The following is a 14,891-nucleotide window of genomic DNA, read 5'->3' on the forward strand; positions in this document are numbered from 1 at the left end:
ACTCTCCTGCTACGATTATGGATTCCAATTACGTTTAAACTTCAGCTATTCAATGTTTTTTTTTTTTTGTCATCTGGCCTAAACCCGTTTTGGGTTGGGTTGGGTTTCATTTCTGTGGCGACTCTTTTGATGAAATTAGCAGCAATCATGGGGGATGAGTGTATCCAAGTCGCGGGTAAAGTGAATCCCCGCTAAATGGCCAAATGAGTTGGTCAATATTTGTGCACTTTGAACCGCAGCTTCCGAGGGAGAGACACCGTGAGAGAGGAAAGGAATGTTGGTGTGACTCAGGATGGTGTGGCAGAAACAGGTACCAAAAGCCAAAAGGCGTTGTTGGATCATTTGAGTGACGGAAACACGCAGCACACACACACACACACACAGACACACAGATACATGGATACACCTACATACCATCTTTGGGCCTGAAGCTGAGGCCGAGGCTGGGACGGACTGCAGCTGAATCTGACTTTGAGGCTGACTTCACCGACTCTCGTTTGGGGCAACATGCTGCCGCATAGCATAATTGATGGCACAGGCAACACACGCTTAAAAGGAAACTTGCTGCACGCTGCACAAATGTAACCCAAAAAAGGCGTTGTCATCGTTGTTGTTGCTGTTGCTGTTGCTGTTGTCACTGTTTGTGGCTGTTGCAACAGATTGCAAGAATCCACAGAATTTCGCTGGAAAAGGTCTGTCTCCTGCTGCTGATGCTGCTTCAATGCTGCATCATGTGGCATCATGTGGCATCATTAAAACCAACTCAGATTCTTGCCAAAATGTCAAATATTTTTCATTTCCTCTGGCTTTCTCCCTCTTTCTCTCTCTCTCTCTCTCTCTCTCTGTCTCCCTGACGGGCCCCCTGCAGCTGCTGCTGGGGGGCTCAACAAACTGCCGTTAGCTGCCACATTCTCACCGAAAATAAATAAATCGAAGCAGAATTGTTTTTATATATTGTATATACATATGTATGTCCATATGCTCTTGATTCTTGTTTTCTGTTGTTTTCGGTTGTTTCTGCTGCTTTTGTATTGCTTTTGTGTGTATTTTGTTGTATTTGCTGCTGCAATCAAAAGCGCGCGTCGAAGCACGAAAATGTGATAATTAATACAAAACACAGAAAACACAGAAAACAGAAAGAAAACAAAAAAGCACAGCCCGAAAACAGAGGCAAAAATGGGAACGAAACAACACGAAGGGAAGGCAATGAATCTGGGTCAAATCCAATTGCTTTTTACATTGTTTTTTTTTTTTTGGTTGTTGTTTATAATTCTTTTGTGCAGCAGCAGAAGCAACAGCAGCAACAGCAGCAACAGCAGCAACAGCAGTCGCCCTTTTTCACATTACGAGACCTTAGAATTTATCCCAACAAATTTCTCTCTAGATGCTATACATTTATTTATGCACTTCCACCGGACGTTTTACTACCCTATACAGTTTTAGTTCAAGCAAGGTATGTTGTATGCGTAAAGCTGTATGCAACAGAAGCGTTCTTTACCGAATGTCGTTGAACATAAAAGACGCCTTCACAAGCGAAAACCCATTGAAAATTTTAAAAATATAATGCCATCAATTTAAATATTTAAAATATTTATTTTTATGGAATATAAAATGATTGCCGACCTTATCCAGCTGTTTAATACGAATTATTGCTGGAATAACAAAGGGAATATAAGCTTACGCATTCAATTTCTATTAGAATGCACTTCCGTGTGTGTACTGGGTATCTGATAGTCGGTACTGCTCGACTCTCTCCTTCTTATTTGTTTTGTTCGAAATTCTCTTGGATTTATTGCACTTTTATTCATTCTACCTCGCCCCTGTTCGCGCGGAACCATTAAAAACCGTTAGCCGAAAGGCAAGGCGAAAAAATCTGCATACTAGAGTGTCAGCGACGAAGGTGTGTGTGTGTGTGTGTGTGGGTGGGTGAGAGAGGAGTGTGAATTTCTTCTATTTCGGCTAATGGCTGGACGTCCGGCTGTCCCAGTCGCTTTTCCCCCCCGTTTCCGCTCCCTACATTCGCCTGTACGTATTATATCCATCCTTTACTTGGTTGCACTTCCCCAGTGGAAGTGCCGGTCGCCGAAGATAAAGCGAAAAACTTTCCACAAACATACACACACACACACACAGACAGACAGACAGACAATAACTGTAACCGATTGTGCAATTCCGATAATGCATTCGTCTTCCCTTTTTTTTTTTGTCAGCATTCACTTCTTGATTGATATGTTGTGATATGTATTTATGTATGTACATATGCATTATATATATTGTATGTTTACATAAAGAGGTCTGCATTATGTGGGGAATATTGCGACACATATTTGTGGCTTGGGAGGGTAGAGAGACTGTCAAATCCTATTCGATATGAAGTTATGAAGGAAGACTTTTATTCAGTCAAAATAAATCTACAAAAACAGTTGATTTTCGGGCATAAAAACGGGTATCTATGGTAGTTGATTCTATCATAATCTTCTCTTATAACCAAGAGTAATGTGCTGTAATATGGCAAGCAATTATATGCAGAGAAAAGTTCTTCTTTTGGTTGCCATCAGGTGTTCCTTGCCTTTAAACATACACATTCCCATTCATCCTTTCTGTTTTATTTTTCCCTTTATTGTCGTGAGTAGTTTCCCCATCCCCACTATGCTTCTCCTTTTCTCGTTCCATACTTTTGTTCCCAACAAATTTGCCAAGGATTTCACCTAAGTAGATAGCATCATCAGGCGCCAACAACACCACTGCCACTGCCACTGCCACCTCTCTTGGCCCTTAGTGTGGCATGAATCATTGTCATTTCTAACCCAAAAATTGTGCAACCACACAATGGACATGCCACGAGCAAATTCGTATTCGTATTCGTATTCGTGTGTGACAGCGATGACTGAGATTGGTGTCCGCATATCCGCGTTGGCGTGGCTGACGGGGATCTGGGAGGAGAGGGCTAATGTGCATGCAGATTGAGACTCAGTGCCCGTCTCAGTCTGCAGTTCTCGTGGGGAGACTGTCAAAATTTTGTATGCACAACAAATGGCTCATATTTGGGTACGCGATTCCATAATGATGGAGATACTCAAAGTGCATAAAACAGAGAGAAAAGCGCGGAGAACAGGGGAAAGCAGAGAAGGAAAATCAGCATAAATGCATCAATCATACGCCGTGGGTTGGCCAGACGATGCCACTCCGCGATTCCTCTATCCGGTCTCTGCGTTTCTCCTTTCCCCATTCCCCTTCTTCCACAATGACATTAAAAATCAATCAATGGCACATAAAAATTAATGAATTATACTATAAAAGCAACAACAATGATAATGATAATGGGATCGAGAACGGAGAGCCGAAAGCCGAAAGCCTGTGCTTTTCTTGGGAACGGAACGTAGTCTAGGGGCTTATCTGTAAGCTGAGTGTTTCCTCTGGGATTCTGGAACTGTTTTCTGTTATCAGCTTTTAATTTAGAATATTAATCGTGTATATAAACAACTGGCAATACTTCCTATATACTTTGATTTCTGTTTTAGGTGAAACAAGCACGTTTCCATGGAGATACCACGTGCCCAAGGGGTATACACAGTACAGAGGGAACACGTGCCTCTGCGACACATTTAGAGAAATCTCTCGTTGGGCGTCCGTTCAGCTTAAATATGAATCCCCATTTACAGGTAAGCCCCATCTCGATTACATTTTCTATAGGCCTATTTTGTTTTTTGCTTTTCCTGCAGCACTATTCATTGGTATTCGCGGCGGAGTTTTTTGTGCATTCCGCGTACTCTTTTGGCCAATGCAAATTGGGAATTATTTGTTCTTGTGCTCGGCTCGAAAATATTTCCGCTCTTTGAATTTCAATGCGTGCAGCAGCAGCCACACAGCCCCCACACACACACACACACACACACAAACAGGTAGGAGTACACAGCTCGCTGTATTTTCCATTTTGGTTTTTGTTGTTTCCCCACTGCTGCTGCTGTTGCTGCTAAAAAGGATGCAGGATTTTTCTATGGCCCAATGCAGTTACCTACGTGACACAATTAAAAAAAAATAAATAGAAAATAAAACTTCACTTTGTCCATACCCTTTGCTGTGAGGAGAGAGGCGAATATGATTATTGGAATGGCGTTTGCCAACGCACCGAACGCACAGAACGCACAGAGTATATGCTGTATCACATTCCACATATGTATGTACATAGACATAAATAGATTATAATTATATATGGAGGTATTAAAATCGGTCATAATCTATGCACAAGCGAATGGAGCTGCAAGGGTATCTAATGCTTCGTCTATCGCTTCCTGTCAAAATCCTCTCTTGTTTTGTATGGAAAGCGAAATTTAATAAAAAAATAAATAAAAGCTCTTATGACGACAGGTTGCATGATGTTGCATGACTGACCAGAAAAGTCCTTTGATTAAAGTTGTTGTTGTTGGTTGGAAAAGAGTGGTTTACCCCCTTTTGAAAACTGCTCTAATTAGGAAATGGGATGTCCGAATAACAGAAGTTAGATTGAAGTTGCAAAAACATATAAGGAAATATTTAAATTTAAATTATGCAAACTGTATTTAAATGTTTTATATATATTTTTGTTGTGAATACATATACTGACCAATATAATTCTATGGTTAAAAAAAAACCAGTAAGCTGCCAGTTCTCATTTATATTTTGTGCAAAAATTTTACAAAAATCCTATTAAATTATTAGTCACAAGGCGGTAGCTGGTAAGTGGAATTTCCTGCTCTCGAAACGTATCGAATCATTTCAGTTAGCAGATTCCGATGCTCATTAACGCATTTGCACACACAAGTAGGTACTAGTGTCAAGTGGCATTTGTCACTGGGATAAACAGATATTCGTTATTCGTACACCTCTGCTGACTGCTGACTGCTGACTGACTGACAAATTACTTGTGCCTTAAAATAATGTAAATTTATTCCAACGAAACAACAGTAACAGTCAACAGTCAGCACTGTCAACGGAAATATCTTTTATTGTAATTGATAATCACGTTAATGTGCTACTCAATTTATTAAAGCTTTCCCCCCCCAGTTGCAACAGTGACTCAGCAGCATTTTGTGTTAATTAATAACAGCACATTTAATCTGTTTCAAGTCTCGGATCTGCCACTCTTTTCCTGTTTCTGATTATCGCATATGGAGCTGACATTTATACGATCAAAATTCTGTATCTCTCTCTTTCTCTCCCTCTCTCGCTCTCTGTCGTCGCTTAGTGCATTCAACTGGCGCTCCAAGAACTGTCATATAAGCCCTATTTAAGAGGCATACATTTATTGGTACGCCGGCTCACTGTATTGTTTTTTTGAGTGCTGCCCATAAAACCGATCGAATTGGAAGTTCTGGCGGACGGACGAGCTGGGCCGAGACGGGCCTCTCCCCCTACCAGGAAGCCATAAAACAATCAACGAAAATTCGTTCGAATGCCCCCAGCCCATCAGCGGCATCAACTGCATTAATTGCATTCCCAAAGAGGAGGCGGACGAGGGATGTTTTTGAGGAACTGCCTTCCTCTCTGACAGTTTTGTAGGCTCCTCACAATGGATCCATTATATATGAGTAATGCGGTGAATGTTTATGAATAATTTTAATACTGTTTATGGCTTTCCTTTTGGGGAACGGGAATGGAATGGATCGGCACTCCTCTCAGAGAGGTGTCTCTGACACAGTTGACAATTTTGGTATAATTGTTTCATACAGTCACAGAACTTTTTGATACTGTTCTGGTACTGATTTCCGTATAAATCTTAATAAATATAAAAATATCAAAATTTGAAAATAAATTTTTTCTCTTTCTCAAAGATTACATTCCACAGAATTTATGAGAATTGATAAGAATGGAAATATACTGTGGAAAATATGTAAGCAGGAATACATATTTGAAAGATTAAAACCCACCGAAAAAGTATTTTAAATTAAATACTTACTTTTCCAATGAAATCCCTAAAGAGTTCCATATGGAAACATTAAAAATTCTATGGCAGAAGAATAGAATCCACCTGTTTCCCCGATTCATTCCATCATTCCTCTATATAGACACATGCATATGATGGATATGTACATACATATGCATTTATTTATGTACATCCTCCCCCGCATACAGCAATCACCAATCATTTAAGTACAAATAAAAGTTGGACAGTCCACAAAATTCTGTTGATGACAAGACGACTTCCTTCTGGAGTTCCTGCTCCATTTCCATGAGTTTTGCCAATTAGAATTTTGCGAGAACTTGAAAGTAAATTTGCAACAGTTTGTTAGGGCTCTCCGCTGTCCCTCTCCCACTCCCTTTCTGTAGATCCACTCTGTGTCTCCAGAGTGAGAGTGTCTCAGTGTCAGTGGGAGCAAGAATATATTGTACGTACATATGTACATACAAATGTATGTATATATAGAACTGAAGTGCGTGTGGATATGCAAATGTGTGTTTTGTGGTCTGCTCGTGTGGGCAGAGAGCGAGAGAGCGAGAGAGAAAGATAAAGTTAACTTCACTTTCTAGTACAGTATTTTCCGCACAACTTCCGCTGGGGTATGCCGTGACCCTGCTGCACCCGCAACGTCTTACTTCCCCCCACCAACACGTCTTTTGCCACCCGTTTTCATCATTTCATTTGATTACACGCCATTCATAAGCGCGACAGCGACTGAGACTGAGACTGCCAGTGCGTGAGTGTATGCGAACAATTCGTTGGCAGTCTGTGTGTGTGTGTGTATGAGTGCGTTTATTGAACCGAGCGGGAGGCTATGGCGCATACGGCAGCGCCTAGCTGGCGACACATAGCCGCCAGACGAAGACGTCGACGACGACGACGACGACAGCAGCAGCAGCAGCAGCAGCATCGTGGCAGCAGCTTTAGCTCTGTTCTCAGTTCTTTCTCAGTTTTGTTTCACTCTCTGTTTTGCGCTCTCTCTACTTACTACTGCTACACTCCCTACAAATGCTCCATATATGTCCCTGTATACATATATGTATGTACATATGTACACTTTATATGGCACATATGTTTGCACATCCCACCACTCAAGCGGCGGCTGGGACATCCATCCATTGCCTTCGATATCCTTACTAAATAAACAATATGCGGGCACCTCGGAGGTCGACCGCCGACGCTCCCTATACCATTTCTTCCGCTTTCTCTGCTTATTTTTATTCTTTCATATTTTGTTGAGGAAGAGACCCTTCCTTCCCTCCTTCCTCCCTTCCTTCCAATTACCATTTTCGCACTTTAATAAATGCCAACTTTCGAGCCGACCGCCTCGCATACATAAACAGTAGTGCCATCCTGTCCGCCCAGGCCTCTGTCTGGTGGTGCCCCTGCTGACTCATCGGCGAGAAGTTCAACGTCCTGGCGCGCCTTTAAGAACTTGCCACGGCGACTCCTTGGCACACACACACACACACAGGGACGAACAGGCGAAAGAAAGGAAGGAAAATCCAAGAATAAATTGCTCATATTTTGTTATTTTGATTAAAAAGGCGCCCGCGCTCATTAACTCTATCCACACAAGACCGAGCCACAAGCAAATGTCCTATCGTGGAGCCACATTCTCGAGCACACAAATGCATCGAGTGCCACTGAGGATGCAGGCCCCGCCGAAACAATAAGCGTGCATTGTGCATATGGGGGCTCCACACACACTCGCCACCCAGACTGGGGAACGAACGGAACGGCGGTTGGATAGGGGGGGTCTGGCCCTCATTTCTTGTACCAAATGAATGCACACACAGTGAACAGTGCGTTACAGTGGTGTAATACCACTTCGAAACATGTACGTAGTTTTTCATGAGTGAACTGATACGAAAAAAATAATTTTTTAATAATAAATTTGGTATTGTTTACGATTAAGTACAGAAACATATCCAAATCATTTTCGGCCAACATTTTGAGGCGTCTTACAATTTCGATACGCACTGTACGTGGCATGTATAGACCATTTTGGGATTTTGGGGTCAGGCCTATGAGAGGCCGCTGCAGCAGAAGCAGTCTCGATGGGGGCACGGCGTCCGCTGCCTTTGGAATCGCCTTATCTTGATGGTTGCCCCGTTTCCCCGCCCCGACGCTCTGCCTGGAATATGCATATATTCCGTATACGGACATGAGGGAGAGCGCGGAATGAATGAATGACTGCCACTGCAACTGCCACCGCCACTGCAACTGCAACTGAAGCAGCAACTGAAACTGCAGCAGCAATGAGCATTGCATTGGCCTGTTTGCTGCATGTTGATTATATTTTCAGCTGTTGTGTGGACTGACCTCCGGCTGACTGGCTGCATGCATTTCTTTCTGTCTCTCTCTCCCTCTTTCTCTATTTACCATATAAATATATTTCTCTCTTATGTTGGGAATTTAATTTTGGTTTCTCTTCCACGCAGATCCATAATGGTTAATTATTTATGTCACTGCACTGCGGCGATTGCAGCAGTTCGTTTTTATTAACTTTTCCACATTCTGAATAAATATTTTGAATATTTTTGCATAGATTCGGAATTGTGTGAAATGTTGCTACAGCCATTCATTCACCAACTGATTGGTTCCATTTAAACTTCATTGAAAGTGGTATTTATCTAAGATATTCCATCCCAAAGAGCACATTTTATGGAGAGTGGAATCAGTTCTTTCCATACATGGAATACAATCCACAACCCACACTCACCATAAGATCCTCAGAGATGACGCTCTTCGGCTTGCCGGCCCGCCCACTCTGCACGTCGTTTTGCTCCTCTTCTGCATGCTTTTGGTGCTCGGGGGGCAGATCCTGAATGGCGGTGCATGTCTGTGCAACCAGTAGAGCCAGCAGCAGCAGGCTGCCGACACATGTGGAACACATTTCTTTTTCGTTTTTGTTTTTAGCTCTTTTATTTGTTGGGACCAAAAAAAAAACCGTTCACTTTACTTCACTAAATAGGAGTTTACTCCCTTTTTCGGACTGGAATTAATTTCGGTGTTGGACTAACGATTCGTAATTGTAAATTGAACTTCTTTCACTTTTTTGTTTGTTAATTTTCGTTTGGACGCGGCCGCGAGGGTTGACACACGCGCAGTGGCACCAGCGCCAGTGGCAAAAACAGCTGCAGAAGCAACGGAAGCAAGAACTAAGCGCAGTGGCCAGTGGTGGTGGTCGGGGGTTATAGTTTGCTTTGTTTTGTTTCGTGTTTCTTCTTCTTTCGGGTTTGTTGTGGCCAAGTTCTTCGTCTGTGAACCGCGACTGCTTTCCAGCTGTTCTTTCCTTTTGTTCCTGGAGCGCGCTCTTTGTCCAGCTCGTCTTCCCGTTATTCCTTCAGCTTTCTCTCTCTGCTTAACTCCTGCTCCTCTTTTACATATGAATGACGCACACAATGTGTGCCTTGGAAGGGGCAAAAGTGGAAGGAGAACCAGGGCTAGTGGCCGCTGTGTTGGGAGTGTTCCTGGTGTGGCGTGGTGGGGGAGCCTTGTATGTATGTATGTGTTGGAATAATGGATTAAATTTAAACTTTGCAAGACACACGAGACGACGCACTATTAAATACACATTAGCTTATGTTATTCCATTTCCATTACTGCTTTCTGTTGCAACAACAAGAACACAATTCAATTGGCACGCGACGTACTATTTACAAAGAGGAGGGAGGGAGCCTTTGTTGTTCGGAGCACCGTCCCGATCCCGATGCGGATTCCAGTGCCGATCCGAAACCCACTCGCTCTCACACACGCACACGACACGCACACGCACACACACACACACACGTTGACGGATGGCTTTTGTTTGCCTCACAAAAGAAGAGAAGTAGGCGGCGACACACTCACTGCAGCAAGAACAACGAAAACATACGCCTCTCTTCCGATGCGTCTTTATTCGTATTACGGTGTGGCGTTTATTATTCCTGCCTATAATTCCTGTGTATGTATCAAAATCGCGTTTGAATTATTTATTTCGCGTTACAGTGCGGCGGGTACCGCTCCGCGCAAACCGTCTGGAAAGAGTGACTCTTGACTGGAAACGACGCTGCTGGTTGGCCTGCCTGGTCAATTAAACGAGCGGAGAGCCAGAGTCGGAAAGAGAGAGAGCGTCGGAGATCAGAGACCAGAGAGCATGTTGTAATGCGCTGATTAACTAAGGATAAGACGCGTCTTTTGGTGCAATTGTTGTAACTCTCTTCCTCTCTCTGGGAGATTGCTGTGCAGCCGAAGTGATAAAGAGGCAGTGGTTTGGAGAGAGATGTGAGAGATCGATGTGGGTGACACGAAGGTGTATTTATACCAGGTGAGGAATTCCCGTTCTCGCTCTGTGTGTGATCTGCACCGAAGTCGAATAGGAGAACATCTCGAGGAGATCCACACCTTATTTCAATACGCCTTGGGTGATACCGTGTGGTTGTTTGTGAATTGGGAAACCTACTTGGAAGTCCGTAGTGGTGCGAGTCTTAACACGTTTATGCTAAGACCTGGCGCCACTTGTGTGTTGCACAATGGAACGGAGCTCGGATCACGAAGCAGATGATGGCCAATTTTGATCAGCCTGCCTGCTGCTGCGGGTTAACAACAATAATAATAATGATAATGATTGATTTGACAGTTCTTTGAATGCCCGAATGAGTTAATGACCAAAACGAAGTGTGGAAGCGAAAACCAGTTGTCTCGCTCTCTCTCGCACCACAAGGCGTAGGTAACCGTTATGTTTATTTGCCAAAAATCGTATACACTGAGCAAAACTCTACATTTTAACTCTCAAGATATCAAATTTGTCATCTCGAAAATATTATTTAGGCTTCTCTATAAAATTCAATGGGTGGTCAAAACGAATGCCAAGTATCAAATTAGCATGAAAATAAATTATATACGATTTTTTTCAAGTGTATCGTGCATCAGTTGGATTTATGAATGAAATGGCAAACCTGTTAATTGGCGACTCATCATCGAATACGTAGTTCGTACCACTTACTCATTTGGTTTTTGAACTTAAATAAATATCACAATCGTCTGGGGAAAACCCAATAAACCATTCATAAATATTCAATCAATATAGCCTCCGTAAATTTCTGCATATGCATATGTATATATGTATTTCTATATCTTTCAAATTTGAGGATCATGTTCAATGTCCATTTAAATTCAATTTATTGCCACTTAATCATAGCCAATCTACAAGAGATACACGTAGATCTACAAGTACGGCAATGTATTGATGACTCGATCATAAATGTATGTATAACCCCATTTGTGTACAGTGCGTATCATAAATTAAACATATCTGAACGCAATTCTAGGGAACCTTAAGAACATTTTTTTAGTCCGATAAATTAAATAATAAACCATAGAACAAAAAATGTCTTCGAATCACTTCTGTACTTTGGCTATAATTAACCATCTTAAGATCTTTTCAGCAGAAATATGCCTCTGAAACGGACTGTCTCCACACATAAGTATCCAAAACTGTTTGCCGGCCATTTGGGTACTTCTGTAGATGGGAGGTCTCGGGTTCAAGCGCTAATTGAACACGAAATTGAATGCAAAACCGATTTCACATACGTATGAACGTTCGCGTATACATACATAGCTCCCTCTGCAGTTGACCCACAAAATGAGAACCAAAATAAATAAATGACACATGGTCGAGCCCTGGGAAATACTCGTACCTTCCTACGTAACCATGCCCAATGCGGGTATGTACTACTTTGTTATCACTAACTTATCAGATCAGTCACCTCCCAATTTGTTACTCAATGGACGGTTGGTGGTTACGCCACATCTGCTGGAAATAAATAGTCCCGATTCCTCAGAACTCTCAGAGCAGAACTGCTGTTCTTTGGTTGCCAGGGTCAGTATCGTGTATCGTACTGGCTATCGGCTATCGTACCGTACCATTTCCTGCCTTGCCTTGGGAAGTGAAATGCAGATATGGAATAGGAGCCGCAGCATATTAAGTGGAAGGTTAGTAACTTTCGGAGTCAATGACTCAGTGGGGCAGTATCTTGTTTATTGCATTTCTCCACAAGTGCACACAAAAACAGATAAGTATATATATACCCCTATCTTTCAGTTGCAATATATGTATGTACATACATACACAGTTACATATGTAAGAACAGGCCGGCCTCGCCAATCCCGAACCAGGCCTCGATTCTTCAGTTCGTGACATATATCAATTATGGCAAAGTGTCGTATGGTAATGCCCCCGGGGCACATGCATCTTCTGTCGCCTGTCTGCCTGCCTGCCTGCCTGCCTGACTTTCTGCGTGGGTGGGTGGGCACGGACGTCTGACCGATATGGCGAAACGTTGTGTGTTTTTTCAATATGTGCAAGTAGTTCCTGTGGATAGCAAATTGTGTTTATGACTCAATTGAAACGTATGCTCGGCCGATCTTAAATGGAAGTGGTACATGCACAAACTCCCGCCGAATGGGGTTGTACACGGCGATTAACATACTACCATTTTCCAAAGTGCGCAAAAGCGAACACGTTCCCCCGGCTACAGAGACAACACAGGCAGGAAATCAAAGCAATTACTAATGCTGTTGTACAAAACGCAGAGACTTTCTCGCATGACGCACACGTTCCCCACGTTTTTATGGCCAAAAATTCATCATGTAAGCCACTATGTGTGTTTGTATTTATGTTTGCTGCCTTATGGAGGGCATAGAGTGCCTTAGACAGGAAATGCCAAAACAATTGACCTTCCTTTTCATTCAAAGTGATCCCTAAAGTGCACAGTGGGAGGCAGCACTGTCTGGAGAGCCTAATTTTGTGCCCATGCGATTTGTTCCACTGTGCCCGATGTGCGCCGCATCCGAGTATCCGAGTAATTAATTAAAATATGCATTTAATGCACTCTGTCACAACAATTGCAGTTGCAGCTTCGATGCGTCGTGCATTGCTCTCGCCTTGCCTTGCCTTGCCTTGCCCGTGTGTCCATGTCCATGTCCATGTCAGAGTCAGAGTCAGAGAGAGAGAGAGAGAGTGGAGAGGCTTTCCTTGGCTGTTTCTGATTTCCATTCAACATGTTAATTAATCAAATTCGGCTCGTTATCGCACGGAAAGTGTCTCACGGCCGAGTGACAATTTATTGAATGCAATCCATTCAAAGTAAATGCAAAAGGAAAACACATCATTAATTTAAAGCAATTTAATATTAAAATTAAAATTTCATTTCCATTTCCGTTTTGCATGAGAAATTGCCAGAAATTTCTGTATGGCAGCATATTTTGGATATTAGCCAAACAGGTTGCCCACAAACAAAAGACTGCCAATACCCCACCGTTTTTTGGTCGAACATGCAATGCCCTTCTTTTGGATACAACAGATTTGATTGGGAATCCCACCCAAGCTCCAATTCCCTTCCTTCGATGAGCACTCAAGAGCACTCTCCCATCTCGAAATTCGATTTGGAAATTTATAGCTGATCTGCTTAAAGCGAGCATTAAAAACAAACACACACACATTTCGCGATCTTTCTGAGACACCTGAGAGACGGAGAGCAAAGCGGCTCTATGGCTGGGTGCTTTCCCACGGCGGTTCCCCCATTCCCCATGAGTCAACAGCCTTTGGGTTAGTGGCTGGCTGATCATCAACCAAAGCGCTGACGCACATACGAAAATCAGAATCAGAATTTTTACCCAAGTTCTGCTGGTTGTAGTGGTTCATCACAATACGCATAATAATACACAATACTGCCAATATGTACAACAAAGAACCTTATTCTGCATATATGGATGTGAATCATGAAAATACGTATTATCTCTGGTGCACAAAGTGGGTATTACGTTTATGAAATTTCCATAAAACAATACTAGTGCAGCTTATCCTGAAATTCCCCAAGAAAGGATGGAGTCAGAGGCTTCTTTGGGAGTTCGTGTGGGATTCTTCAGAGTCTAAAATTGTATATCCTTTGATTGTTTTTTCTTAGAGGTTTTCTTAAGAGAGCTGTAAGATATTGTAGCATTTGCGATTGTTCCTTGAGCAGCAATATAGGTAGCTATTCTGCCAACCATTCTATGCAGATTTCCTGCTTTATAGGTCATATGACATCTAATGTTTTAAGCCTCGGGTCTCACCAGTCACTCTATCGAGTATTTGATACAGATTAGCAGTATTCTCTTTAAAGCTGCTCTAACCACTAATAATCCTATAGTTTGAAAGTTGTAGGCAGAAGCTTACGTTCATAAGGGTTAAATGTAACTTCATTTCACTTAAGTTTTCATTATCAAATTTTAGTTTCCAGCCAAAGGTTGAGCCCAAAACTTTGATTATGCTGTCCGGAACAGACTCTATTGCATACATACATATGTATGTATATGCAACGGCCAACAGCCAACAGGGAGATCCTGAAAAGTCTTGGCAGTTCGGCCACGTCCCACGTCCCACGTTCCTGCGCACGCATTTTGCCTGTTTGTTTCATTAAGTGCATAATTTGAGCAACTTTTGCCCCAAAAGCCGCAGCAGCAGCAGCAGCAGCAAAAGAAGAATGAGGGGAATGCGTAGGGACGGAGGCATAACTTTGACTATACTTCAGCTGCATTGCGTGTAATATTTAATTATAAGAAGCCACCCAGCGCCATCCATCCAAGCAGCAGCGGCAGCATCCAGGAGCCGTCGTCCTGCCAGTTGCAGCGCAACTTTACGGCACTTGCCAATTGCACTTTAGTGGCAGCCTCCTCCATAAACGTCTTCAGAGAGAGAGAGAGGAGTGAAAGAGGGCATAAAATATTTAATTGTGTCACGTAACTTTCTGCAAAACTGATGGCAGGGGTGGGTGGATAGGATAGGATAGGATATATAGTATGCATTACAATTGCGAAGTTGTGGAAGGCAGGGGGTTATGGCATGGGAAATGAGATTACAAATGTCAAGTGTTGCACAAAGTGAATTCCCCATGGAATCGGCATCGCTTCGTCTCCATGTACCATA

General features: G+C 42.7%; 1 protein-coding gene across 1 annotated transcript in view; it reads right to left on the reverse strand.

Moving 5' to 3' along the window:
• LOC111079933 (matrix metalloproteinase-2) overlaps positions 1-9,974 on the reverse strand; it is a 79,932-nt gene extending 69,958 nt beyond the window's left edge. Inside the window, 1 exon segment of the mRNA XM_041594260.1 lies at positions 8,664-9,974. Coding sequence (XP_041450194.1) covers positions 8,664-8,837 — 174 coding nt within the window. The 5' untranslated portion in view covers positions 8,838-9,974.
• Positions 9,975-14,891: the final 4,917 nt, after the last annotated feature.

Source organism: Drosophila obscura, unplaced genomic scaffold (genome assembly GCF_018151105.1).
Source record: "Drosophila obscura isolate BZ-5 IFL unplaced genomic scaffold, ASM1815110v1 contig_25, whole genome shotgun sequence".
Lineage (NCBI taxonomy): Eukaryota > Metazoa > Arthropoda > Insecta > Diptera > Drosophilidae > Drosophila > Drosophila obscura.